The sequence below is a fragment of the Daucus carota genome, chromosome 8 (assembly GCF_001625215.2).
Source record: "Daucus carota subsp. sativus chromosome 8, DH1 v3.0, whole genome shotgun sequence".
NCBI lineage: Eukaryota > Viridiplantae > Streptophyta > Magnoliopsida > Apiales > Apiaceae > Daucus > Daucus carota.
The window spans coordinates 1,213,925-1,241,158 of NC_030388.2; the positions used below are offsets into that span (position 1 = coordinate 1,213,925).

General features: G+C 35.0%; 3 protein-coding genes across 11 annotated transcripts; 2 read left to right on the plus strand and 1 right to left on the minus strand.

The window, feature by feature from the left end:
* Positions 1-74: 74 nt before the first annotated feature.
* Positions 75-13,550, minus strand: LOC108199385 (uncharacterized). Of its 7 annotated transcripts, none has more exons than XM_017367174.2 (18): positions 13,457-13,550; positions 9,686-9,827; positions 9,169-9,307; positions 8,794-8,945; positions 8,144-8,227; positions 7,862-7,924; positions 7,456-7,587; positions 7,163-7,366; positions 6,652-6,771; positions 5,538-5,587; positions 4,581-4,743; positions 4,334-4,471; positions 3,720-3,842; positions 3,538-3,636; positions 3,165-3,254; positions 2,912-2,993; positions 800-930; positions 75-705 (listed from the first exon to the last, which is right to left on the minus strand). In XM_017367174.2, exons 2-18 carry the CDS (start codon positions 9,821-9,823, stop codon positions 568-570), a joined length of 2,046 nt encoding a protein of 681 aa, XP_017222663.1. In that variant the 5' UTR covers positions 9,824-9,827; positions 13,457-13,550; the 3' UTR covers positions 75-567. The 7 variants fall into 7 exon arrangements, with proteins under 7 accessions (XP_017222663.1, XP_063938460.1, XP_017222665.1 ...); XM_064082390.1 differs by having other exon boundaries at positions 9,686-9,976; positions 13,457-13,539; XM_017367176.2 differs by having other exon boundaries at positions 9,686-9,824; positions 13,457-13,508.
* A 2,718-nt stretch (positions 13,551-16,268) lies between these two features.
* On the plus strand, positions 16,269-17,465 carry LOC108197909 (F-box protein At4g19940). Its single transcript, XM_017365648.1, has one exon. The coding sequence runs from the start codon at positions 16,269-16,271 to the stop codon at positions 17,463-17,465; it is 1,197 nt and encodes a 398-aa protein (XP_017221137.1).
* Positions 17,466-18,511: 1,046 nt separating this feature from the next.
* Positions 18,512-24,909, plus strand: LOC108197212 (OVARIAN TUMOR DOMAIN-containing deubiquitinating enzyme 3). 3 transcript variants are annotated; one of them, XM_017364764.2, is made up of 9 exons: positions 18,512-18,670; positions 18,797-18,944; positions 19,305-19,398; positions 20,827-20,890; positions 21,234-21,339; positions 21,447-21,501; positions 21,596-21,655; positions 22,873-22,926; positions 24,523-24,909. In XM_017364764.2, the coding sequence occupies exons 1-9, from the start codon at positions 18,649-18,651 to the stop codon at positions 24,664-24,666; spliced, it is 747 nt and encodes a 248-aa protein (XP_017220253.1). In that variant the 5' UTR covers positions 18,512-18,648; the 3' UTR covers positions 24,667-24,909. The 3 variants fall into 3 exon arrangements, with proteins under 3 accessions (XP_017220253.1, XP_017220254.1, XP_017220255.1); XM_017364765.2 differs by lacking the exon at positions 21,596-21,655; XM_017364766.2 differs by lacking the exon at positions 18,797-18,944 and having other exon boundaries at positions 18,528-18,670.
* The last annotated feature ends 2,325 nt before the right edge of the window (positions 24,910-27,234 follow it).

Genomic DNA, 27,234 nt, shown 5'->3' on the forward strand with positions numbered 1-27,234 from the left:
CATGACAGAAGTCACATTCATGCAACTCGAAAAATTATCAGCTCATTGCAGTAAAGGGCAGAAAGAGCAGGAAATGAAACAGCATGAAAAACAATGACATAAGCTCAACAAAAGTATCACACTGATGGCTAGCCTAAATTCACTGCAAAGCTTACTACAGTAACAATTCCAATTTTGAGTAGACGCTGGATTCTATACGTAAAATATACTAGAAGTAAAAATAATCCAAATGAAGCTGATATACATGATGATCCTAATACTAATTACTTTCATTTGACACGGTAAAAAAGAACTTCAAACACCAAGGCTATTTAGGTGACAAATGGATCATACAACTCACCAGTTGGCATACTTGCAGCACTACAATGGGCTACTACTTGCACCGATAACTTGTTGCCACTACTTTGCTATAGAACTTGGCTACCAGCCAGTATTGAAGTGCTTAGTAACTCCCGATTTTCTTTTGTGTAAAGCTGAAACGTACACACGATAAGGTAGGGTTGTACTACTGCTCACTTCTGTTTCTGTCGATGTGAAAATGATTTTCTCCAGTCTTGTGCCAGCTCATCACCTGCGTCGTGTTAAATTAGCTGCTGCTTTGCTATCACTCCTTATCCTATCAGCATACATTGGCAGGCGGATGATTTCATTTATTTCATTCAATAAAACTTCCTCTGTGATATTGTCCTTTATACTTCTCAAAACCTGTCTCCAAGTTATTGTAAAGGTAATATTCAGGACAGTTAAAGATCGAAATCAGATTCAGAAAAGATTTCAAAAGAAATACCAACAGGCTGACCTTTCTATAGGTGTTGATATCATTGGGGGTTGATTTGTCTGGCCTGATTCGCATAAAGACCCATACGTCTTCTTCAAAATTCCAAGAACACTCGACAATCTTACCAGAATACGAGGAGGGATCGGTATCATCTGCAGTTGCAAAAAAAATAAATTAAGAGATATATAATAACACACTGCCACAAGAACTCAATAATAGCATTGTCAAGGCTATTTCTTGACCAGTGCTTACAGATAAATCAAACAACAATCCCAAAAATATTCATATCTAAGGGACTGCACTGAAGTATCAGACAGGGCCCTTTGCTGCTTAATTGAATGCATATACAATTTTAATTCTGTTTACACTGATCTGATTGAACATGGGGAGTGTAGCTCGTAAAATGTAAAGCTGTTTGTAAAATGAAGACAAAATTGGAGTCCGCTGTCACTAGAGCCGGCCAAACGGGCGGGCCGTGCCGGTTCGGGCCGGTTCAACTACGGGCCGAGCTCAGTTTTCCGGGCACGGGACCGGCCCGGCTGCGTAGACGTGCCGGGCCGTGCCGGGCCGGGTTGGCTAAAACAGAAACCATAACCAGGAAGTACGGGTTAGCGTGTTTGACGTGCCGAACGGTTGGCGGTTTCGCGGTTCACGGGCTGTGCGGTTCACACGTTGAATTCAAGCAGAGTGGCATTGCACATGTGACATGTGTTCATTAAACTTATTGTTCTGACGTACTAAGTCAGTGAAGTACTTTTTATTTTATTTTTCAAATTTAAGTTTTATTATATTTTTAAATAATAAGCGTATTGTTAAATTTTAATAATTTTCTATAAAATTGATGATGAATTTTAATATGATATTAGATATTAAATAATGTTTTGGAAATAAATAATGTCTTGGTAATCAAATCAAACTAAAAATTAAGTTATAATTTGCAAAACAAAATCAAACTAAAACACAATAAAATCAAGTTAGAACTGTAAACTAAAATCAAATTAATTTATAATTTGCAAAACAAAATCAAATTAAAACACAATAAAATCGAATTAAAACTGAAATCAAAATCAAAATCAAATTAAAATAAAATAAAATAAAAAAGCAGTACAAGAAATAAAAAGGCAGGGTTTTGGTTTGTACAGGTGTGCAGGTGAACTAAAAAGGCAAGACAGTGCTTTAGCAGGTGAACGTAATTCACGGTTCAAACCGCGGGTCGACGCGGGCTGGCGTGCCGGTCTGTGCGGATTCCCAACCGGGCCGTGCCGTGCCGGTTTGCGAATTGCAGTTCTCTGAACCGTAACCTTTCACGGTTTGTGCCGGTTCGTGCCGGGTTAAAACCGGCACGTTAAATTACGGGTCAAATGGCGGTTCGGTCCGGTTCGGGCCGAGCCAAACCGCCCGTTTGGCCACCTCTAGCTGTCACGTCCTTCAGTGATTGTTGAAAATGAAGTGGCCAACAAGTTGGGAATTTTTGCACTAAAAAGCTCACCCGACATGTTAGGCCACAAATTTAGTGACCAAAATTTGAGAATTAATATTTGCCACAAAAATAAGTGGAAAATTTAAAGTTTATTCATAAAGTTAAATCCAGAGAGCTTAGATGATCAAGCTTAGTGTAACATGGACTCTTCATCATGCAAGTAAATGCTCCCATTACTGGTGAAATAGACGTAATGAATGCAACCTTTCTATACCTAAATCAACAAGATCACTCGTATATAGCTGTAAACTAGGACAGATTCCAGACTTAAAACACAAGGATTCTAGACAACCACTATTTAGTATCACACATAGAGTGGTAAAACTTCTTTTTGCCACGTCAAGTATCATTTCCCTATGGGGGCCTACTCAACGTCAAATTCCAGCCCTTGGGAAGTTCTGTGACTTGTGAAGAAGTCCAAATAGACGCCTTAAAGATGTTCTTTCCCCAGTAAATCTTAAAAAATTTCATAAACATTGGACCGGGGGGGGGGGGGGGGGGGTTGACATTACCACACAATCATTCACTCTATCCAGTAACCAGGTGCACTAAACAGGCCAACTTAATCAAATCCCAACTGTGCAGATATTGCAAAATCTAACGAACAATATGTTGGCAACAGGAAAATATGTAAACAGGAGAAACACACCAACCATTGAAAACAATCTTATTCCCTTCCATCAGCTTTTTCTTTCCTCGCTCATAGAGATATAGTAGCTGGCGCGTGTCAGCCATCTGTCCACATAAGTAGGTTCAGATATTAACTAAGACTTGTAGTAAATTTTGAAGATTAATCATAAGTAACCAACTCTCCCAAAACCTTAGGGTGTTATGAGGTGGCCTTGGTTGAATTATGTTATATTCAACAATAAACACTATCTACTAAGACGAGTTGTCGATAAAAACCTCAAACAGAAAGTCAACTGAGTTCATTGTTGCATATTTCCACTTCAGAAGTCCTTCATGTGTACGAGGGACATAAGGATCATCCCAACCCTAGCATATGAAGAGCATAATAAGTCATCGTTTATAATAAAATAAAAAGCCATAATCAGATGCAACACCCTACAAAGCAATCCGATATATTGAAAAACATTGCACAAGAAGTGTTTGCCATTTCAGGATACAAAATATTGCAAACAAGCCATTCGGTATGGAAAAAAACCCTCATTCAAGAGACATTGGGCTTAAAATAAACCACATCACATTAACAGACACTATTTCAAGAATATTGTTAGCATTGATGCCGCATCATTTTCTAGAGTGGAAGATTTTCCACCTGAAAAACAAGGCCATCTGCATCATGTGAAAGCTTTGGAATAAATCCCTTCAAAAGTTTGGTAACAGTTGAAAGCAACCAAAAGTCCTTCCTTCTAACCTGCCAACATTAACAAACCATTAAGCCATCCTGAAACATTATAAATTTGGAGATTGAACAACAGTCACTTTAACTCAATATACCCTGAATGGTTCTGAGTCATATCTGTAGTTAGGATTTCTACTATGATATATGTTATGGCGCTCATGGTTCCGGGGTTCAATAACTTCTTTCTCAAGCATCTTCCAACGTTCGTAAAAGGGACGCTGCATAAATTTTCAATCAATATACATTGTTCAATTAAAGTATACTATACTATGTAGGATAATCAAATAGCACAACTGAGAAAGACAGAAGTCATATATAAATTATTACGTGTTACATTGGCAAAATTGGCAATCAAAGGTTTTTTATATACATATATTTTTTTTTTTAAAAGGACACCTGTGCAACTGAAATATGAAAAACATACATGCATTTCTCCTGCAGAGCTCTTCAAAATAGAGCATATAATTTGGTCATAACTTTAGCTTTATAATTCTAATAGTTAAAATACTAAAAGTACAAGGGCCCAAGAAACTCAGCCACTCAGGTGTTCGCACAAAAAGAGACAAGGTGGACACCAAAGTGAATTGTTTAAAAAAAAATATTTTTACACAGCAACAAAGTAAATGAAGGCAAATGAAGAATAACTATTGTTGTCACATGGAGAGTTGTGCCTACCCTTAAGTAAATATGAAATTCTGTCTATGCTTACCTCTGTGATAGAGACTTGATTGATTGCCATCATATCATATATCAGATATCTTCTTTCCTGCTTATGTGAGTCCGGCAAAGTATCGATAATCATCTCCCCATCAAGAAGAGTGAAGTGGTGGGTCTTATCTGCTAGCCCCTGCATATAATTCAAGGTCAAATGACACTGAAGTCTGAACATATATCTATAAGGTTCTAGGCAACAGACAGGAACTTTTTAATATCTTATAACCTATATGCCCACACACCTCACTAGTAGGCTTGCAAGGAAACCTCATTTGGACCCGTCGAAAAGTAAAATTCCTGTCCACTAGGTAACACCCATCCATAGTAATAAGCATCATGTAACGTGTTCCATCGGCTTTCCATGTAGCATAATAATACCGTTGCCTTAACAACTGTAAGTTGTCACTAGAAAAGCAAAGTAGGTAGAGTTATAAAACAGATGAAAAAGTTGATAAACAGATATAACAATCAGAAAGACCTTAAATGTAACAATTTAAAAATCTAAGATGACCTAAAGAGCCAAATTCATGTAGAATCTGATCAGTTGTTCCATAACTCCAGAGTATGGAGAAACTAAAATATCTGAACAGTCAAAGCGATCCAATTCATGTTGGTACATGAGATCCTATGTAACAGCTTAGCGTAACTCTTTATACAGTAGATAATTAAGAAATAGTCCTTTCAATTTTTATCTTATCTTTTAGACTTAAACATGCACCACGATTCCCTCTTGAGAACTTCTATGAGTAGATTCTTCTCTCACTAAAAAAAACATATTGAGGATGAAACAGAAGCAATTTAACAGCTCCAATTGTAATTTTCTGCAAGATGAGCAATACCAATTATAGCTTCTTAATACTATCAGACGCCGTAAATCATATTTTCAATCGTCTAACTCATAATTTATATTCCTAATGGTCTACATGTGACACTAAAGGAAACATTGCAAACCCATCAATTCCTTTTGCACCAATCAAACTGCGAAAATATGCAATCAAATGCAAATCTTTTGATATATATTGTAGAATTCATCCGATGTAATACAGGGAGTACATTAACTTCATTTAGCTCCTCTCTCCTAGCGAACCTTGGTTCAAGTGAAGAGATTATATTACATAACATATTATTAACTTAAAAGATAAAAGGACTTCCAGTTAATAAAAATTTAAACAGATTTACAAGGTTAAAGCCAAGTAGACCTGTTGAGTGAAACTGGGTGTGATCCTGGAAATTGTGAGTGGCCTCTTACCTGCAAACAAAAACATATTATAGCTTCCTTGAAACTGGCATGTTGGGCTGCAAGCACCTAAACTCCATAATAGTATGATATTATCCGCTTTGAATCAAGACCGCACAGATTTGTTTTTGGACACATCCAAAAAACCCTCATATTATTGGAGCCTAGTGGCTGCTCTATATACAAGAAAATATCTCTTGCCTCAAAGTGGTACTTGGGTTGACACCACCCAACAAGGCAAGCACATAACAACATTGCAGCCAAGATATTACGAGCAGTAAAATTAGTGAAAAAGTCAGAATGTCAGATGTCTGATAACTGAGTTCTGATAATTGAGCTTTTTGGTGCAGTTTAAAATTGTCAGACTCATTCAGCTACAGAATATACAATGAGATATCATGTACATTTGACTCTTTTAACTTTGAAGGCATAAATTTGTTACTGAGCCTGGTAAGAAAAAGTGACAAACACCTAATTTTATCTTACAAGATGAATACTTACCATACACCTATAGATTGAAATATTTAGACAAGGACATATTCTTTTATCACAAGTTCAAAAGATACATTTGAAAGTTCAATCAACGTTGAAGCTTTGAATGTTATCACCACTTCTGTAGAAACTTAAAAATGCCTATCTTTAGAAGGATGCGAGCTTGTCAAAAAACATACAGCATAGCCTAGTGAGTAGTGAGGGACATATTATAATCTCACTGAGTAGTACAAGCTAGAATAAATGATATCATTACACTCCCAAACACTTGGCATGCAACTTTGGCTGTTGGGACATACCAAGATAATTATTCTTAATATATGTATAGGACATTGTGTGATGGATCATTTGAGGGAAAGAGCAGAGTCGCAAGGAATTATACAAGAAAAACCAGGAAAGCTATTAAATACATTCTAGGATATATAGACAATTTGAAGAGTCAATATGCCCCAAATGCAATACTGAAGATAACAGCACACCCTTGATAATTTTAGAAGCAATATGCAAGGTGAATAATTACAAGCAATGACATTGACATACCCTGATCAAATTCAAAGTATATTAAGATTGAATAAAGCTCTTACCCCAGCACCCAATTTCAGCGACTGATAGCAAAACTGCCTCATTGCTTCTTGCTGGTCAGAAGGGATACCATCTCCCAAAATATCATCATTTGTCATCGATCCCTCTATTTCATGATTTTCCTGAGACAGATATTGAAAATGAGAAAGTGTAAAACGATGTGTAGCAGTAGTACATCAAGTAAACTGAAGCTACTCCATGATTCTCCTGAGACAGATATGAACAGAGCAACATGCAAAACAATGTGCATTATTAGTACATCAAATAAACCGGAGAAATGAGCACAATTAAAAACCTAAAAAGATCAGACTAGTGAAAACATTTAAGTTGTTGGCTAAAACTCCATTTAATAGGGTGGAGGGACAACCACAAAAAGTTATATTCATTTGGTAGGGTGGAGGGTGATGCATTCAGATTACTATAAAATATGACAAAAAGTTTTATCTTGACATGGTATTGTGGCAAAGACATGCAGCCAAATATGACAAGTCCGTAACTGCTTTCGCCACATACATGTACTGGAGAAGCAGGGCCACCATCATCATCCTCATCTGGCATTGCATCACCATTCAGATCAAGTTCAGATCTTTTCCAATCTGGGGTTGAAGGACAAACAACGACATCGGGCCTCCTTTCATGATAGAATGTATATAAAGCATCAATATAGTCTGGTTTGTATATTCCTGGCGGACGCGCTTCGGCAAATATTCTGATAGCCTACATCATGCAAGTGAATCACTCCAAAACCTAGGACTATTTACATGAGGCAAGCAACATAAAAAAATTGAAAGAATTAAACAACCAACCTCAGTGACAGATATAGGTAGTGAACGCATGAGATAGTGAACTATCATAAAACCTGTACGGTTATGCCCATGGGTACAGTGAACAAGAATATACTTCTTTGACTGCTTTTGCCGGACTAAAAATTGTGAAACCTAATAATTGGACAAATAAAAATGTTATGAGCAATTTTACAAGGTAGCACATTTGTGCTATGATCTACCTTCTTGGAACTCGAAGGGCAGGATAGCTAAAAGAAAGCAGTGAAGGGGTGTGATTGCAGGTGTGCACATGCCTTGGCGACACTCTTATATAGTCCTTATAACTTATTCATAAAAATTTCAGTAAAATAGTTATGGTCAAATTGGTTAATAGAGTTACTAACACAAAATTACTCTTTTTTAAAAAAGGTGAAAACAAGAAATTTACCTCATACACAAACTGATTTACAGCTTCATTGTCAGGAACAGAATCACGCCCCTTGCAGGAAATCTGAAAGATGAGCAACTATAAGAATTCCAACTACAACAGAATCTAGTGGGAATAAAACTGGTGAGCCAGACGTGCCCGGGGCCACTTCACGCTATAAGATGGGAATTAAGATGCTTCTTTCGTGCTCTTTCTTTCATCCAAAAACAAAGAAAAATAATTGGGAAGAGAAAGAAGGAAAGATTGAAACACAAGTGCGACAAGGAAGTCGCCATTACGTACCTTAACATGTTTGATGCCTTCTTTCTTCCAATCAGTCACCAGGTAATAACGACTGGTGTTCGTAAGATCAATTATTAAACCAAGCTGAAACAAGCAACTAGCTTAGTATGTATGACAGATGTTCAGCTGCATTTCAGTAGACTTTCTTGTGCAAAAAACTATTCAATACTTAGCAAATTACGCTAATTAGCGCAAGCTATTTCACTACTCAGCTCTGGGCTCTGCAGGCATATGTTGGCTTACGATAATAAACAAGTGAGTAATATTCATTTATGACAATGGTTTGATTCAACTCAGGTATTTTAAGTCAAAAGAAATACTCTCTTGTAATATAAGTAATACGATTATCTTAAGCAGGGTCACAATGCTTGGCTTACAAGTCATGAACGATATTTTACATGCATAATATTACCCAACAATAAATAGACATAAAAACCATAATGCCTTGCCAATATTCAAAATATTAAGGTAGGAAGACAGAAAAAGACCAATAGCACAAATAAATATCTCATAATAATATTCGAAAGTCAATACCAGATTCTTTGTCAGGAAATGGTATTAGTTTTCATTTAGAAGAATAAAGCTTCAAACTTCACAGATACTTTCAAGATGCAGAATAAGAAAGTGAAAGAAAAACTCAGTACACTTGCCTTTCTTCCTAAAACTCTTTGTTGATGGATCACTTGCCTAGAAGAGTATCTTTTACCAGGAAGAACCGAGTCATTAAAGGCTTCCCCAAGTGGGACTTTTGAAGGAATAATGCAACCAATCTCATGACCAGCTGCAGGGCAATCCAACCAACCTACAACAAACAAAAAAGCAAGTTATACAAGAGTGTGATCAAGATAGCACACAAATAAAAAGAGGTTAGAATGTCAGACATCTTATCAAAAAAGCAAAACTTAGAACCTAAACGCATTCAAGATAAACACTGATCTTAGCAGTAACACGTATTCTAAATACTATTTAAATGATAATACCAAGTACAACCAACAAAAACAATCGATAAATAAATGCATACTCACCTGGAGGAAGCTTGTTTCTATCAGAAGGTTTATGGTGCTTTGCTTGAGACATCTGGTCATTCCTTGCAGTTTGAGATGCATTACTCGCTCTTTCATCTGGTCGTTCTCTTTTCATTCGCTGACGTCTTTCTTCACGCTCCTGATAGATCGAGCAAGTATAATTAACACAATCAAATCACTCATATACAGCTAGCCTGATGAGAATAGCTACAGAGGAATTCAGTCATAAAACTGCATGTTTATCAAAATTCGAACGATGGTACCCAACATACATTTTATTTTAGTTATTAGGACTTCTTTTCCTATACTTCCTTGTAAAAGAAATGTAAGACTCAAACATGTATTTTCTGGATGTTTCTCATTCTTTGAATAATAGTTTACAGACTTCCGAATCCATTCTCCACCTGTAAGCTTTAGTTGGATTCCTTAAAAGGATAGGCAATCAGGATCCCCAACAAAGCATGTTAACCACAGGAACAATCAATGTAAAAGATTCCAAAGAGAGGGGGTGGCGTACCCTGCGTAATATATCAACTGCACTCTCAACATGTTCTGCGTGATTTAAATGTTGCTTTCCTGATGCTCTGTAATCTTCAAAATGCTGTTCAAATGTATCATCCTCGTCATCCGGCAGTGGCACAACATTCAAATCCATGCTGCTGATTATTGACGTGCACCAGAAAACATTTGCCAAATCTCAAAATCTATGTCTGTGCATTTACTAACAAAAAAGACGATATAAAAAAAGTGTTGACAATGTTCTAAAGCTCTGCATGTCAGAGAACAGCAACCTTTAGCAGTCCTCGCACTGAAGTCCAAGGCAACAAAAATGCATAACAGCATCATTAGCACAACAAAACCAATATCTACCACTCACACAAAATATAAAACATGCAAATTAGGCTCTTTGCGGATAAATATACTACATACAGAAAAGCATAGGACAACAAAGAGCTAATTTTGAGATTTTAACAAAAAAGTGAATTTTACTAATTTATATTTGCAGGTGGGAATCTAAGACAAATTTGATTTATAATTTAACAGGGACTTTACATGAGTCAAATAGCTTCTCAACACGAGCCATTAGGATAAAATCAAGACCTAAAACCACCAATAATTACACGTAACATTATCATATATTTTAAGACATAAAGGTAAGACAATCAAATCAAGCTAGTGCACCGAAAAATTCAACACTTCCGAGTTCAACATAAATTGAGCGAACTTACTGAAACCATAACCGCATAGTATAATGTCATAGGGATTAGCATATAACATTAATTCGTGGATGTCAGCAAATACGATACATGCTTTTAATTCGTGGATGTCAGCAAATATGATACATGCTTTGGAGTTTGGACTCTATAGTATTCATGGATTATAACACTGTCTACTAGAGCGTGGCTTTGATTTACAAATAGAATTCAAATGTAAGACGAAATAGATACTGAATTAGAGGGCGACTTTCAAATATGAACATAATATTTTAGACCATCTAGGACTTCAATTTTTTTAATGACATCTTGGTGCACAGCCAGCCACCAAAATAAAAAACATTCTAAAATTTAAGCACACATTTGTGGAGACTTTCTCAGACTTGAGCAAAATGTGTCCTTAACTTTCAAACAGTTCGTTTTCCACCATTTCACAAACCATCTTGATGACAAATCCATACAAACTTCTGATGTCAGTTTTCAGTCTAAAAAATTTTGTAGCCTCGTAGAACCTATCTTTGTTAAGAGCACTGCCTACAGAGCCTAAGAGTTTGTTGTAAACATATCCGTCAACAAGCAAATTTAAGACCACATCGTAGTGTATTTCAAACACAGGTGTTTATTAGCTTGGAGAAAAGTGTTTTTCTTTTAAGGTGATGGGATTATGGACATAAATTAAACAAGAATATAGGCTATGAAAATATTCACAATGCTAACAAGTGGCCCATGTCCGTATAACAAAGATTAGAACCTCATAAGAAGTCTAAATCCCCGTGTGCTATTGTTGTCGCAGACAACAACGTAAAAAAAGTGTTTTGTAAATCTAAAAACAGTTTTTCACTTCTGCCGATATTATTCTTACACCTGAATAATCCATTCAAATACATTATTCTCAAATAAAAAGGGTCAAAAACACAACCATCTCACATCCAACTCACAAAAGAAAATCAAGAAGGCTCATAGACTTCTCATTTGGCGCTATTGATCTACTGGTTCATGTACAACTTTTCCCCCTTTTTGACAAATATTCAACTTTCCCCCTTCTATCATATATACATGTCCTTGTCTCCACAAAACTATAACAATACCAAAGTTTTTTGGAAGAGCAATTCTACTATTTAGAGTGAAAACAAATTGCTGACAAATCATGGCAACTAAATATCCCTGTTTTGCGCCAATTTAACCCAGAAACTCTTTAGTAACTTATATTTTTGTTTCATCTACGAACAGTCCCACCACTCCAAAAATCAATGTGTATATTAATAGTACCTACAAATAATCAGTACTACAACGTCGAGTCAAATTTTCCGGTCTACAATTATGTATAATGCAAACTCATAGGCTTAGCGTAAGAAGAGACCATTGATGAGGCTATCAGCCTGGTCAGAAGACAACCATCAGAACTACATGTGGGTTGCCATCTAGATAGATCAGCTCAAGGAATCGATACAAAGCAAGCGGAACTAGTTACAAAGTCAAGAATGAATGTTGCTTAAGGCAGCCAATTTCACCACAAACATGTGTTTAACTTTCACAAGTTTTTTTAAATATGAGTTCAGATGTCACTTACAGAACTGAAATCCCAAAAGGGCTAAGATTACTATAGGTTGTATATAGAGAGCACACCAAAATTAAGATTTAATTGTCTAAAACTTAAGTAAAAACAAGTTTGTAAGGTTCTGCATATTAGAGAACAGTATTATCAATCCAATACAATCCAAGCACTTGAAATCTAAGGCAACAAAATTCCAACAAAATCACAGGTAAAAAATTTAAAATTGAATCTTTACTACTCAAAGAAAACCAAAGGACATAGATTATAATATAAAGAGCTATTATTTTAATGAAAGCAAAAGGTGGGATTTATTAAATATAACTATTGTGAGAATCCAGGACAAATTTATTTTATAGTTTGATGATGAATTTTTACAAGTGAATAAGCTTAGAAAGCTCGAGTCAATAAGATAAAATCAAGAGTCAATGCCACCACCAACAATTAAGAATGATGTTATCATATAAAATAAGGTACAAAGGTAAGTGACTAATGAAGGTAGCACACAGAAAATTCAATACTTTGAATTTAGTGTAAACAGATTGAATTGCAAGCATAACTGATTTGGAACTTTCTTTACTATAGTATATACAATGGCATCAGTAATATTCAGTATTAATGAATAACGTTATCCTGCAGACGCATAAGCTTATAAGGAATTTGAATTTTATTGCTCTACCAAAATGATGACAGTGTCTAGTGCATAACTTAAGCATGACTTAATTCAACGTACAGATAAAATTTTTATAATGGCAGAGGAACTGACTTGAACGGCAGCTTTATATTTTTATTTGAATTCGCCAGCAGCGAAAAAAGATTTATCACTTTTAAATTGAATGTCAGAAATCTCTCTCTTTTTTCCTATGTCACACAAAAAAGAAATTAAGTTTGAATTAAATGCACCAATGCAGTGCATTAACAGAATCCCAAGATTCAAATTCGTGTTAACTCAAATACTTCAGACTCGGATAATATGCAATTAGTAATTATATATAAATAGGCATTCCTGAACATGTTCAAAATTCAAATGCTGACCAATTCTGTGACCCATCATCCCGATGATTCAGTCTATAAAATACAAGCTAAGACATGACAATTTCTCCACAAGCTGTCTATGATTAACAACTGTATTCACTTAGGAAAAAATACAAACACTAAACCCAATATTACAATAAAAACGAAGACCTCGGACCTCAGTAACCAAGTGAACAAGCTGCACACACAAACTTAAAAATACTCAAAACCCATAAAAAATTCAACCTTTAAAGTACAAGAATCTCAAGAATCCTATAACTGAAACTGGGTAATCTTCAAAATTGAAACTTGATAGTGACCCAAGACACAATTTTCAAAGGGATCATTGTATTGATCAAACCCTAGACATACAAGTGATAACAATTAGCTAGCATTAAAGAATACTTGAAGTCACATACAAATCAAAATCAAAGATTGAATCCCATAATTACACATAAATACAAACATATACATATAGATGTATGTATTGCTGAGAAGAGTTAGATACCTAGAGAGAAAAGGCTGAAAGAGGTGACTGTGAGAGAAGGGGTGATTTGGCAAATGTGGGGAGGTGAAGTGGGTTAAAATGAGTTTTTTAACGGTGATGGTAAATTGGTAAGGAGAAAATGAAGATCAATTTCTTTTCTTTTCTTTTTAAAATAACAAAAAAAATAATAAAGTGAGAGTTTTTATTTTTAAGGGAACATAGATTTTTTTTGTCACCAAACTTATTATGTTTTTAGAAATTTACCACTCAACTAATTTTGTTTTCCTTTTCGTCACTGATGTTAGGTTTGAATTTGTTTTTAGTTACTAATATAGGTTCGGATATGGTTATTAGTATTACTAGCCTTTAACCCATGCGAAGCACGGGCGGGTATATAATTCGTAATTTATTATTTATAATTTAAATTTTAACATCATTTTATTAGTATTTTAGTATTAATGGATTGAACTTTAATTAAATTATATTATTCAACTGACTATATTTTCTCCCGATTATTTGAAAATGGACAAACTCTGATAAATATAGCGGATCGTGTAATACCTTTGAAAGATTCAGTAATCTAATCAATCGAATTTCAACATAATTCTGTAATCTTGGTTTTTTTGACAACAATAACTTTTAAAATTAGAGTTAGAAAGAGTTATGTAATGTTTCGTGTTAGTTAAAAAGAGTTATATGAAGGTTCTTGTTAAATATCTTGTATATTTATAACATTATTATAATTTTTTTAATGAAATATTATATGATAATGGATTGTTTGCAAAATGAGTAACGTAGTTTAGTTTGCAAAATGAGTAACGTAGTTTGACAAAATTTAGTTTGCATCCTCGTATTTTTCATCACGTAACAGATTGCACCCTTTTCGTGTATTTTGATCTTTACCATTAGTCAAACAAGGGTAAATCAGTATTTCTCATTTGCGTTCTTGAGGATCAAATCAAATTTCAACATATTATTGACATCCAATTTTCAAAATGAGTAACCAAATTGAATCAAACAACCAACTATTGATCAGAAATTTAAAAGCGAATAGTTGAAAATTTAATATAAAACAACCAACTTGTTTAACTCTTTATCGGATTTTTCCGTCTTTTTTGACAACCCTAATCTTGTGTTATTATTACTCCCTCTGTCCCTCTCATTTGTTTACAGTTTTTTCTACTACTTATCATGTACTTTAAAACTCTTATAAAACAATAGTTTCATAATTTATTTTTGAGAATTTTTTTCTGTATAAAAATTCAAACACTAAATTTTTATTCGGAAGGAAAAAAATTAAATAATTTGTGAAACTACAGCTTTTAGAAGTCATAAAATACGCTTCAAACTCTTATCACCCAAGATAAACGATCTTGGGTACAAAAAACCGAAATATAATGCTAATAATCAAAATCGAACCTAACTTTAGTGGCAAGAAACAAATCCAAACCTAACATTAATGAGTAAAAGTAAAAAAAAAATTAGTTGAGTGGTAAGTTTCTAAAAATATAATAAATTCAATGACAAAAAAATTTATTTTCTCTATTTGTAAATTGTGAATTGAGAGTACAAAAAGAATCAAACTCGTATGTTGTTGGAATTTACATCGTCGGTGTTTAGATTACTTTCCAAAATTTTAATTTATAATATATGTTAATAGATTATATGAATTATAATTAAAATATTTTTAAATATTTTTATTAAAAAATAAATTCTAAATGAATTATAAAAATTTTGATGAATTTAATTATTAAATTGTTTAACACTTCTGGCAAGAATTTGCTAACTTAAATAGTCTATTAATTAATTTAAACTTATTTGAACTAAAAATATATTTTCTAATATGTATATCTTTTAAAATAAATTGACATCAATATAAAGGAGAAGCGGGGCGCTGAGGTGACGTCTTTTTTGAGAGTTTAGTTATATTTTTCAAATTTTTTGAAAATTTTGAATTATTTTGAAATAAATTTCAAAATTACCCATTTTTTATTTCAGAAATACTTAAAGAGGAAGCGAGGTTTGGGAAAATATTCTTAACTAAAGTTGCAGGAAATATCCGGGGACATCTATGGTGGACTTCGATGAATGAAATTTCTCGCACTTTTCTTCATCTTCGGCATTGTTTTGTCTTTCTGAGTGTTTTTTTTTCGACATTAAGGGGATTTGTATCTAAATTTCCGAAGATATCTCTGCACGCTTTTCGGTTAAATAAAAACTTTCCTTGATGGAAAGAAACCATTTCATTAGGTTATTGTATTTCGGTACAAATCATTCACGTGAAAGTATCTTATGACAAAAAAGAAAAAAGAAAATTGTAGGGAATTTAAAGAAACAAAAAATAAAAAATCATCAAATTCCAAAAAGTATTGAATATATTATGAATTTTAGAAGATAGCTGATTCGAGTAAATAAATCTTATAAATTTTCGTAACAAAAATAAAAAAAAGATTACGTGTCTCTGAAAAATAATGCAAAACAATGAGGAATACAATCAATATAAATATAATTATTTATATAAATTACTTTAAAATTCTAACTCTGGGCCTACCAGTTATGTGAATAAGTCTATTCATGTATGCTCATTATTCTACTTTAATTTAAGTTCTACTCCTAATCTGTCTAGAACCAAAATTAACTGTAATTTATTTAAAATACTCATTATTCTAATTTAACTTGAGTTCTAGTCCTAATCTGTTTAGAATCAAAATGAACTCCAATCTATTTAAAATTCTTAACTATTACTCCCTTTCTCCCAAATTACTACAAAATCCGGATTGTATTAAATTGTTTGGCCATTGTAGCTCTGTCAAAGATATCACAACCTGCCAAGATGTCAAACAAAAGCGGTGCTGAACTCGTTGGTTTCGAATTCGAAACTGATGATTTGGATTACTTGATGAAGCGCAAGGCTAGCAACAACATTACTGAAAAAGAAGATGATCATTCTCTCCTTCCAGAGATGTATGAAGAAATTCTTGTGAAACTCCCTGCTCAGTACCTTTACCAAGACCTTAGACTCGTCTGCAAATCATGGAACAATATAATATCTCGTAAGAACTTCATTCTCGACAACTTTTCTAGGACAAAACCCGTTTTCCTCGTACAATGTGATACCTTATGTAGACGATCCTACTGCATGGAAATCGATGAACAAGATCTTAGCTACAGAATGCCCGAATTTGGATTTGACTGCGTAGGGCGGTTTAAGGCCAGCTGTTATGGCATGCTCTTGATGGAATCCAGGATAGCATGGAATGTCAGGGAGCCAGAGCTACAAGTCTTGAATTTGGTGACCAAGTGTTGCTTGACACTCCCCGAGTGTCCTTCAGGCTGCGCGCATAAGGAGTGTGGATCAGGGCTTGGATTTGATCCGTGTACTAATTTTTTCAAAGTGGTGCACATTTATGATATGAAGGTAGGCTTTGAGATTTTCACAATTGGAGGTTCTAGTAACGAATGGAAGACGGTTCCTGGACCTTGGAAAGATTTATCTAAGCGGAGCTTGTTGAGCTCTGGATGGGATGATCCGGTGTCAGTAAATGGGAGGTTCTTGCACTGGAATGTTTTGTCGTATGAGTACATTGTTTCTATGGATGTGAGTGATGAAAAATGCATCAAAATTAAACTTCCTTATAGCGTTGAATCATTTACAGACGAGAGCGAATTTAATCTGGTAGAGCTAGGGGGATATCTTGCCTGCATATACTCTGCCTCGAGGACTCAAATGGAGATATGGATATTGCAAGATTTTCAGAGGAAGTTGTGGTTGAAGAAACATAGCGTTCATGCGAAGATGATCATATCATCTATAAACCCGGTGCCAAGTTTTACACAAATTTGCCCGGTTGGTTGTACAAGCAATGGAGTGGTGGTGTTCACGCACACTAAGAGGCAGAGGCGGATGTATATCTATGACATGAAGAGGAAAGCGATGAAGAAGCACGCGGCTAAGACTAAAATTGACAAACTCATAGTTCATAGAAGCAGCCTTTTCAGATTGCAGAATGGATCATGCTACAAAAGTTAAATTCTGTTATCTAGTTTCAGAAACTATTTCTTTTAATCTTCTTTATATATATATGGATTGCAATTTTGGATAGATTCTGACATTCTGTTATAGTTATAAAGAAGAGGAGTTTTTGTTTTGTTTTTTTGAATAATATGGATTCTATGCGTTACAAATAAGTATTAGCTTTAACAATCTTAGTGTGAGTGAGAATCAAACCTTCATAATTGGATATTCTAGTAAGGCCTGAAACAGATTCCCGGACCTTGGAGAGGCTTGTCCTTGCAACCTTCAGACTCGTCGGGCTCTGGATGGATTAATTCATTATCAATAGACCGAAGGTTCCCGCACTGGGATGTTTCTTCACCAAAGTATATTATTTCTATGATCCTCTATACATCTGTTGTCAAATTTTACAAAACTTTCACCACTTGCTGGTACAAGCAATATTCCTAAGATTTTAGTATATAAATTCCGAAGCAGCCTCTTCACATTGCAGCAACGATGAATTTGTACAGCTTCTCTAAGATTTAATCATGTTAAGAAAGTTAATCTTCTTTTCTTGTTTGTTAGTATTCGAACTTATATATGCAGACATCAAACAAAGTTGCGGTTGCTTCTAAATTTTTGGTCATAAGTACCAAATATAAACTTCTGAATTCTCAGATATTCTCTTGTGCAAATCCATTCTTAGTTATTTTCGATCCAGCTGATGTTTCTTTTCTTCGAGGGAGGTTTAGGATTCGATCACAAGTTAAGACATTGGTGCACAATTGAATTTTTAGTGTTCTTTAAGAAATGTTACTTTTTTCGCAGAACTGATCAGTCACACATATGCATTATCTTTGCTAATTACTGAAACTGAACAAATCAAAACTTGAACTGTACATTCCATTCTCTGCATGCTACATTCTTAGTAGTACAACATAAACTGAAACAACAAACAAAAAGTAGAGGCGTAGAGCACGGAGCGTTGTCCCGGGTCTTGGTTTCGAATCTTGGTGACCGAGTTTTTAAAATCTATTTACTTTTTAAAGAAGGGCGCCCCAGTAAACATATAAACGACGTCGCTTAATGCTTATCCATTTAATTGGTCTCCATTAAAAATTTTCACCTTGAAGAACACTCTGTTTGATTTAAAGCTCGAAACTTGGCATACAAAACACACTTCTCACACATAGATTACACCACAGTATCATATTCCATGGTGGGAAATTCATCTAAAGGTATCTTTTCAACACCATCTTCTTAAATTTCAATTTATTCATCTACACATGTTGTAAGTATTGTGTGTGTATATGTTCGATTTGAGCTCTCTATATGTATGTAATTTATGTATGTTTGTTGTACAGAGACTATATTAGAGCAGCTGAGACATGGGTTCGCTAAGTTTGAGCTGGTCTCTTCCCCTGTGCCATCAGTTTCAAGCTATAGCCCTGTGCTTAATAGAACTATGAGTCACAGTAATTATAAGAATAATTTGTTTTTTGCGAGAATTGGGTATGTCCCATTTCCCCAGTAATTTTGAATTTTCTGTTTGTTGGCATTTTCGTGTTTATTTTCTAGATTTCTCGTATGTTCTTGGATTTTCTTGAAATTCAGGGTTAATGAATGTATGATTTGAATTTGATGAAAGTTTAAATCTTTTTGAGAGAATTGGGTATGGCCCATTTGATCCGTAATCTTGAATTTCTCTTTGTTGCCATTTTCTTGTTTCATCTCTTGATTTCTTGGATTTTCTTGAAATTTAAGGTTAATGAATGTATGACTTAATTTTGCTGGAAGTTTGAATCTTTTTTGGGTGTTAGTTGGAATTTTGACGTCCCTTAGTTTTTTTGACGGGTTCAATTGTTTTGATAGTGGTGATGGAGGAGGTTCACCTGCAATGAAGAAAGTTGAACGTTATTCGGTTAAGAAGGTTACTGGTGATGGGCGGTGTTTGTTTCGTGCCCTGGTACATTTTCTTTTTGTTTCCTGTTACTTTTTTTAGAATCGATAGGTAGGCAATAACATTCAGGATATGAACCACAATGGTGAGTAATTAAAGTATGAGTAAATGACAAAGTGGTGGCTATAGTTTACCAAATTTTACAAAATGTTGGCCGGTGTTCAAAAACTACAGATTGGTGGCTGAACTTTACCTCCGCCTTTTAATAAGGTGGCTGCCGTCAAGCTCCGTTAAATCTGGCCGTTAAATCCAAAAAAAATAATAAAAAAAAGGATAAAAACGAATTAACTACCCATCAATCTCCTTTTGTCTCTCTATCGTCTCATCCCTCTGTTTTTCGTCCTCCCTACTTCAACCTCCTTATTTCTCCGGTGAAAATCGTCCTGCCAAAACCCTAAATCAACAACTTTAGTCACGAACTCATCACACCCATTTAAGTCCGACGGCGGCGACCCATTTAAGTAATTTCTGTCCAGAATTAATGTTCTAGGTCTTTGTTTCTTGTTGTATTCAAGTGGGTAGAGAAACCCGGATAATGAGTTGGCTTAGATGGCAATTTGGTGGAGGTTTGGGGGTAGTTTTTGATTGACCCGGTAAGTTTGTTGTAACTCAAGTCCAGAGGAGTCAGACTCGTCGCCGAGTTCAACGTGTTTGGCAGTGGTCCTGAGAGAGAATTATGAGACAAGTCTACTAATTCTAGTTTCTCAAGAGCGAAAACTGAGGGTGGGACTCAGCCGGAGAACGAGTTGATACTGCAGACTTTTGTAATCCTTTCATTTGATTCAAAACGAGCTGTTGAAGACGATGTAGATATATATACAAGTTGGATAGGATTTGTTTGCGGCAGAAATTAATGATCGGCATTAGACCAAGCTCACTTGTTGATTTTTTGATAATTGATTTCAGTGTGATCTTGTCTATATTAGATGGGCAGCTTTTTTCTCCTAAATTTGTGCAAAAACCCATTTTTAACCTTTTTTTAATTATTTTTTTTGGACTTAACGGCCAGATTTAACGGACCTTGACGGCAGCCACCTTATTAAAAGGCGGAGGTAAAGTTCAGCCACCAATCTGTAGTTTTTGAACTCCAGCCAACAATTTGTAAATTTTGGGAAACTACAGCCACCACTTTGTCATTTACTCTTAAAGTATTCCAAAAGGTTGTCTTGGATATGGCTTTAACCAATTATACTTTTTTTAAAAATACCTAGTCAGTAAATTCTAATAGTTTGATCTATCTCAAGATACTTAAGATTCTATATTGGCTGGCCCAACTATGCGATGTACCTGCAAGAGAGTTGTCTGGTGCTCAGCTTTACAAACTATCGTTTAATGACATTAAAGTTCATTGTTAATACTTAAAAGTACTATTGTCAAAGTTACCACACTGCTATCTGACCTTGGTGTATGTTGAACGAATGAACGTGAAACCAGGTTAAAGGCATGGCAATCCACAAGGGCCTCTCTCTGAATTCTCGTGAAGAGACAGAGAATGCAGGTACATACATATCAGTTCTGTCACAGTGATAGAACTTGTTTCTTTATTCTGTTCATAAGGTTTTACCTTGTATAATTTGTTTGCTGCAAATTTTAGTTTTATTAAAGATAATATGGGCTGTGATGTAGCCTTTGGTCCTTTTTGTGACACAGTGTTTTTATAAGACCAGTTTTTGAAACTCATGAAGCTTATGTTCCACATAAGTCTTCAATTGCACCTGACTTTTTACCTCTTTATCGACACCCTGTATCTCAGTAATCTGTATATCATTAGCGGGGATCTTTAAACTATCCTTCTTTCTGCTCTCTTTGATATTCTTTTACCATACATATATATAATGCAGATGAATTGCGGACAGCTGTAAAGGAGGTCATATGCGGTAAGGATAACGAACGCACAGAGTACGCAGAGGCATTAATGGCAATTACTGTTGAAGAGTCATTAAAACGGTTTGCCCTTCAATTCAAGTCAATTCCTATACGTATCCTATCATGCTGGATTTGATTTCAGTTTTATATATATGTGTTATTTCTAAAGCAGTTTGTGTTGATTGTAGCTATTGTCAACGCATTGGAAAATCAGATTTTTGGGGTGGAGAGTCAGAGCTACTGGTTAGTGTAGACTTTAAAGATACATAGTTGTTTTTCTTGCTTCCAGAGAATCTTAATTTGTGATTATTACAACTCTGTTTGGTTGGGAGTGAAGGGATGGGGTGGAATGGAAATGAGAGAGAGAGTGCAGATTCTTCATGGTAAATGTTGTAAAGTGAGTACGAAAGAGAATGCAGCATATTTTTTCATATTGGTGGACTTGAGCTTTTGTTAAAATTAGTAGAATGGAAACTGCAAATATATCTCCACAATGTAGCATAAGTTTCCATTCCATTTCATCCAGCATCCAATATCATTCATTCTAATATCTAGACAAACGGAGCACTAGGCACTTCAAGGTCTCTTTCTTTATGTTTAGGGTCCCACCACATAAGCTTCTATAAGTGACAAACCAACAATGATGAAGTAGAAGAATCACAAATAAGTACATTGGTAATTTTCTGTTATTTAAAGTTTATTAGGATGTTTCATTGAATCATTGTAACACCTTGTTCCGCATGGCAACATGTATGAATCATGATCTGGGCCATTAAATATGGGTCAGCTGTAGCCGAGGGTGGACAGTGTTTACTGCCTTGATAATTTCACAAATTTCAAATAGACCCGGGGGGGGTGGTAAGTTTTGCCCTGTAAAAGGGGAGACAGTCACTCAATTAATGGTTTTTTACTCATTCATTTTACGTATCATGTTTTATTGATCGACTATAAGCTCAGACTCATTTTCAGACCACTTTTATCAGGCACACAAGAAAAATGGTACAGTTAATATTATGTTCAGTATCAAACTAGAAGGGAATATTCAGAAGTTCTAGCCATTATAAAATACAAGCGGGTAGACAAATTCAGCTAGAAGAAAAAAGAAGTGCTTCTATGCCCATAATATATTTGCTGCACTCCTGGTTCCACTTGTGAGGAGCAAAATAGTGGAGGGATAGTTAGTTAGACAGTGTCACATTGTCTGTAATCAGTGAAAATACCATAAGAAATTAACAGGGAAAAAAGCTTCATGCATGAGGTGTTTTTTCAAGTTCTTATATCTGACCAAGTAGTTATACTTCTTACTTAGAGCTGCTGCCATTGCTGTGGCCTACCTTGTTGTCGTATAATACTGGGGCCTAGATTTCTTATTGACAGCTTTTGAGATTTGTAAATAAGGAGAAGAAATCAGCTAAGAAGTAAAAGCAAAAATGCAAATTGCTTTTGGTGCAATGGTATCAGCCTGGAGGCTCTAGGCGTGAAAAATGCAATTAAAGTGGTCATCTTAGTGCTTGCCACGGTGTCTGTATCAAACTCATCATAGGTTCAAATGCACATTAGGTTGTTCTTAATTACATGTCAGGCGCTGATTCTAGGTTGTATATTTTTTAACAGGTACTGTCAAAGTTGTGTCACCAGCCGATCATTGTATACATACCTGCACATGAGGTATGTCTTAACAAAAAACTGACGTCAAATGAAATGTAAATATATAACCTCTGATACGGGTTGTTGCGAATCAGGATTTAAACTATCGTGTTTGATGATCTTTTTCTCTCGGTCACTCTGAAATCTGATAATGTATAACCCCCATTTCCTCTTCTTGCTCTACTACTATTAAACTGGAGTGTTGATCTCTCCAGAACAATCTCTTTGTGGTCGAATCTATGCTTTAACAGTGCCTTGAATAAGTGCTTAAGTTACATATATTATAGCAAGTCATTGAAATAAATTAGTAATAGAAGGATAACATGCCTTTATGTTACATACATTATGGCAAGTCATTAAACTAAGTTATTAATTTATTGAAATAAGTAAATAATATGGATCTCTTTACGCCTTACAGACTAGCACTTGTTGGAAATCATAGTAAAGATTGTGTGTTTGGGGGGGGGGGGGGGGGGGTGTTAATAGGTTAAAACTAGGGGTGTACACGGGTCGGTGAAACCGACTGAACCAACCCAAACCGACCATATTTCACCCGAACCAATTTGAACTTTTTTGACCCGATTGATAATTGGATTAAAAAATGAGTAGCCCTATTTAATTGGGTTGGACACGGGTTTTGGTTTTTTTAACCGATCCAACCCAACCCGATTAAAAAATATTAAATTACATACAAAATCATTCACCCCACCCCAGTAACCCATAATATGTTAGCCTAGTCCATTTAACTAATTGTTGATTTGTTGTGCTTTGCTAATTGTTGATTTGTTGTGCTTTACTAATTGTTTCTGTTCAACTTGATTTTTAAATTTATTGCTATAATTCTGAAGCTTCTGGTATCAAGCTTAACTTAGTATCGAGCTTTAATTGTTTTGGTGAGTAGTGTAGGTTTTTTAAGATGTTATAGTGCTTAACTCATATTGTATACACTTGGTATTTCACCTGCTTGCTGTAGTACATTCAATTAAAGTTTTATCTTTTGATGTGTCGAAATTTAGTTTTGCTAGATTATGGAAAAGAAATTATTTTGTATTTCATAACCCGATCAAACCGATCCGAACCGAAGTAATACAAATTGGTTTGGGTTATGAATTTAATTTTTATGGTTTGGGTTAGGAATTTGAAAACCCGATTTAATTGGGTTGGGTCATTAAATTTCTTTAACCCGCCCCACCCGAACCGTGTACACCCCTAGTTAAAACAATATGATTCTGGAGCGGGGATCGATTTTATTTGCCGCTAACTCGATGGATCACACCTCAGACCTCACAGCGTTCTCTCTGGGTGAGATCGAGACTTATCAGTCATCAACTATCCAGCTGCACATTTATCCAATGGATGAAAATATCTTGACAATGAGGGATAAGTATGCACAATTTTTTCTAAGCTCCTCTGAGAAAGAATTAATTCAGCCCTTGTGCCAATATAATTCTATAGGCTAAAGTTGTTAGCTAGTGGACATAAAGTTGTGGCCATAGAGTAATTAATGAATGGACTATTGACTCTGCGGTATCTGTCCAATAAACACACACAAGTCTTGCAAAGCTTTATGCATCTTTATTACTTTCTGATTAAGATATGAATTGCATTCAACTGCAGCATGCAAAGGGAGGTTATGGGTCTGGTTTCATTCCAATTGCAGAGTATGGAGTTGACTATAGCAAGGCTTCTTGGACAGGCAAAGCTAAGAAAGCTGTGAGGCTTCTGTACAGTGGTAAAAATCATTATGATCTTCTTGTGTAAGAGTTGTTACGGATCATTTTTATTCCCGATCATTTAAATGCCGAGGCCAGAAGTTCAATTGTTTTAAATTCTTACCATTCATATATTGTACGTTGAGTACAGTAATGTTTAAGTGAGTGTTGCTTTCAGCAGTAATACTTTTGTATGATGTGGCGTTCATACATATATAACCATTCATTTATCCTCCAAAATAATATCATTTAACGACATTGATATTTAGTGAAAAGAAGCGTTTTTTGTTTATCTTTGTTATACTTGCCTCAGATAGTATGCAAGTTCGATTCTGCAGAATATATCCAACGCAGATGATTTTCTTTACATGCTGTTGTCTCTTTTGTTTTGCTTGCCTGAGATAGTACAGAAGTTCAATTGTTGCAGAATATCTCCAATTGGGCTGATTTTTATTCCATGCTACAAAGGTGTAAGTGTAATGAACTGATACCACTTGTAATGAACCTGGCTCTGATACCACTTGTAATGAACTGAGAGCTTCAATTAAGATAAATAGTACTGGATAATTACTAGAACAAAAGATAACAGTACTGGACTATTCGAGACGCCCAGAAATCTCCTCTTTTCACTCTACAATTCACTCAGATAAGATAAAACCCTAGCTCCCTTTCCCTTTTATACTCTACTTGCTTCTTCCCATTCTACCCCTTGACTTTCCCTCCTTGACCATCATCTGTTAATTTACCCTTTTGCCCTGACTTATTCCTCCTTGTAAATGTCATCAGTTTCTTGCCTCCTGCTCGAGTCATTACAGTAAGGTACTGTTTTCATTCTCCTATCTTGCCGGCTGCCAGTCAGCAGCCTCCTCTTTTTCATTATCATACATTGATACTTGATTGTGATAGTAACTTCTGATATGATAACTTTAAAATTACTATAAAACCGATGAACATACACGATCTCTGATTAAATCGAATTTTATTTTAACAAATCAAAGGCGTCACAAAGATTTCATTTTCTTGCTACTTGATGGTTGATTTTAATTTGGATACAATTTCTAGACTCTAGCAGTAGCTTGAGTATAGAACTACAATGACATTGGTACGAGGGAAAATTTCAAATCACAAAATCAGTATTTAAAAAATACGGAAAATATAAAACTATAAAGTAGCACGTACTCGCATTCAAGCACTCCAATTTTAGATAGAACAATAGTCATCTGGAGCAATTGAAAAATATACTGCGAAATACGAATAGTGCATACTAATACTGATAAATTTCAGGTATAACTAATAGTTTAATGGAAAAGATGGAGTAAACAGCCTGCAAAACTTAGGTCCAGGATGCTGTTATCTTCTATGTTAAACACACTATAACTGCAAAGTGCATCATCTGATTCATTGAAGAAATAGATGCAATTGGGTTTGTAGGTGTTAATGTGGTTACTGTCAGAAAAATTAACAGATATAGAGACAGAGTCCATCCATCCAAGGTATAGGGCTTCGTTTTCTTCGAGTGTATTTACCTCTTTCCAATAGTAATAGCAATTGTTCTTGTCGCTCCCCAGTTAAAGGATGTAGTCGTATCTCTGTATACATTATCGAATATCTATTCAACCATCAGCAATTCTCCGTTTTTGGATTCCACCAGTCGGAACAAGTGATATACATTCTTGCTATAGGTACTTAATGCAACCTTGTTTTCTACCACTGGCCAGGACCCCTCGTTCCAGTGTTGGTTGTGCCGCTGCTGTCATTCATAATGAAGTCAGTTATGCCAGGGTGGACATAAAGAGCACAATCAGTGCCCATGGTGCAAAAACTTTCCTTGTGGAAAATCATGGATACAACGTAAAATTTAGAAGAGCTAGGCTTCTCTGATAACACCCATGATGATGATAACGAGCATCCCTCGGAAGGTTTACAGAAGGCAAGGATGTTCGAAGCTCTCCTGACGCAAATGATGCACCTCGGATCACCAGGAGAAATTTGCAGTTCATTCTTTTGCTAAATGGACATTTTGATTAGTCTCAAGTCCATCACTTCATTATATTTTTAGCCTCTATCCTAGGTAGTTCCATTCACTTTCGAATTTCATTTGCCTATCCTGCAATTGTAAGCAACTCAAGTGAATATATGTGCAAAGTAAGTATAATAAGATGATTTAGCAAATACAAGAAGAGGGTTCTGTTATTAAATAGTTTATTTTTAAGTTGTTTATAACTGCGTTGTAAAAAGCAGAAATTAGAATTAATCGGTAAAGACATGGAATGAAGATTAATCAGAGATTAATTGAATTGATCAGAGATTAATCACACAATTAATTGAAATCAGAGATTTAATCAATTCGTCGATATACGAAATGTGAATTAATCGGTGATTAATCGTGATTTTTTGTGTTATCATACTATTCAATGCTCAGAGTTCAAAAAGTTGTTCACATAATAATTCTGATAAAAAAAGTTTTAGTATGCATTTAAATGCAGTTTGCGTTTAAATTTTCATATTAACAAGTAACAACTCATCACATACTAAAAGTATATGTTTATGGAAATATATTTTCACATCTATGCTACATCAGTGATTGTCTTAGGAAGAAATCATTATTTTCTAAAAA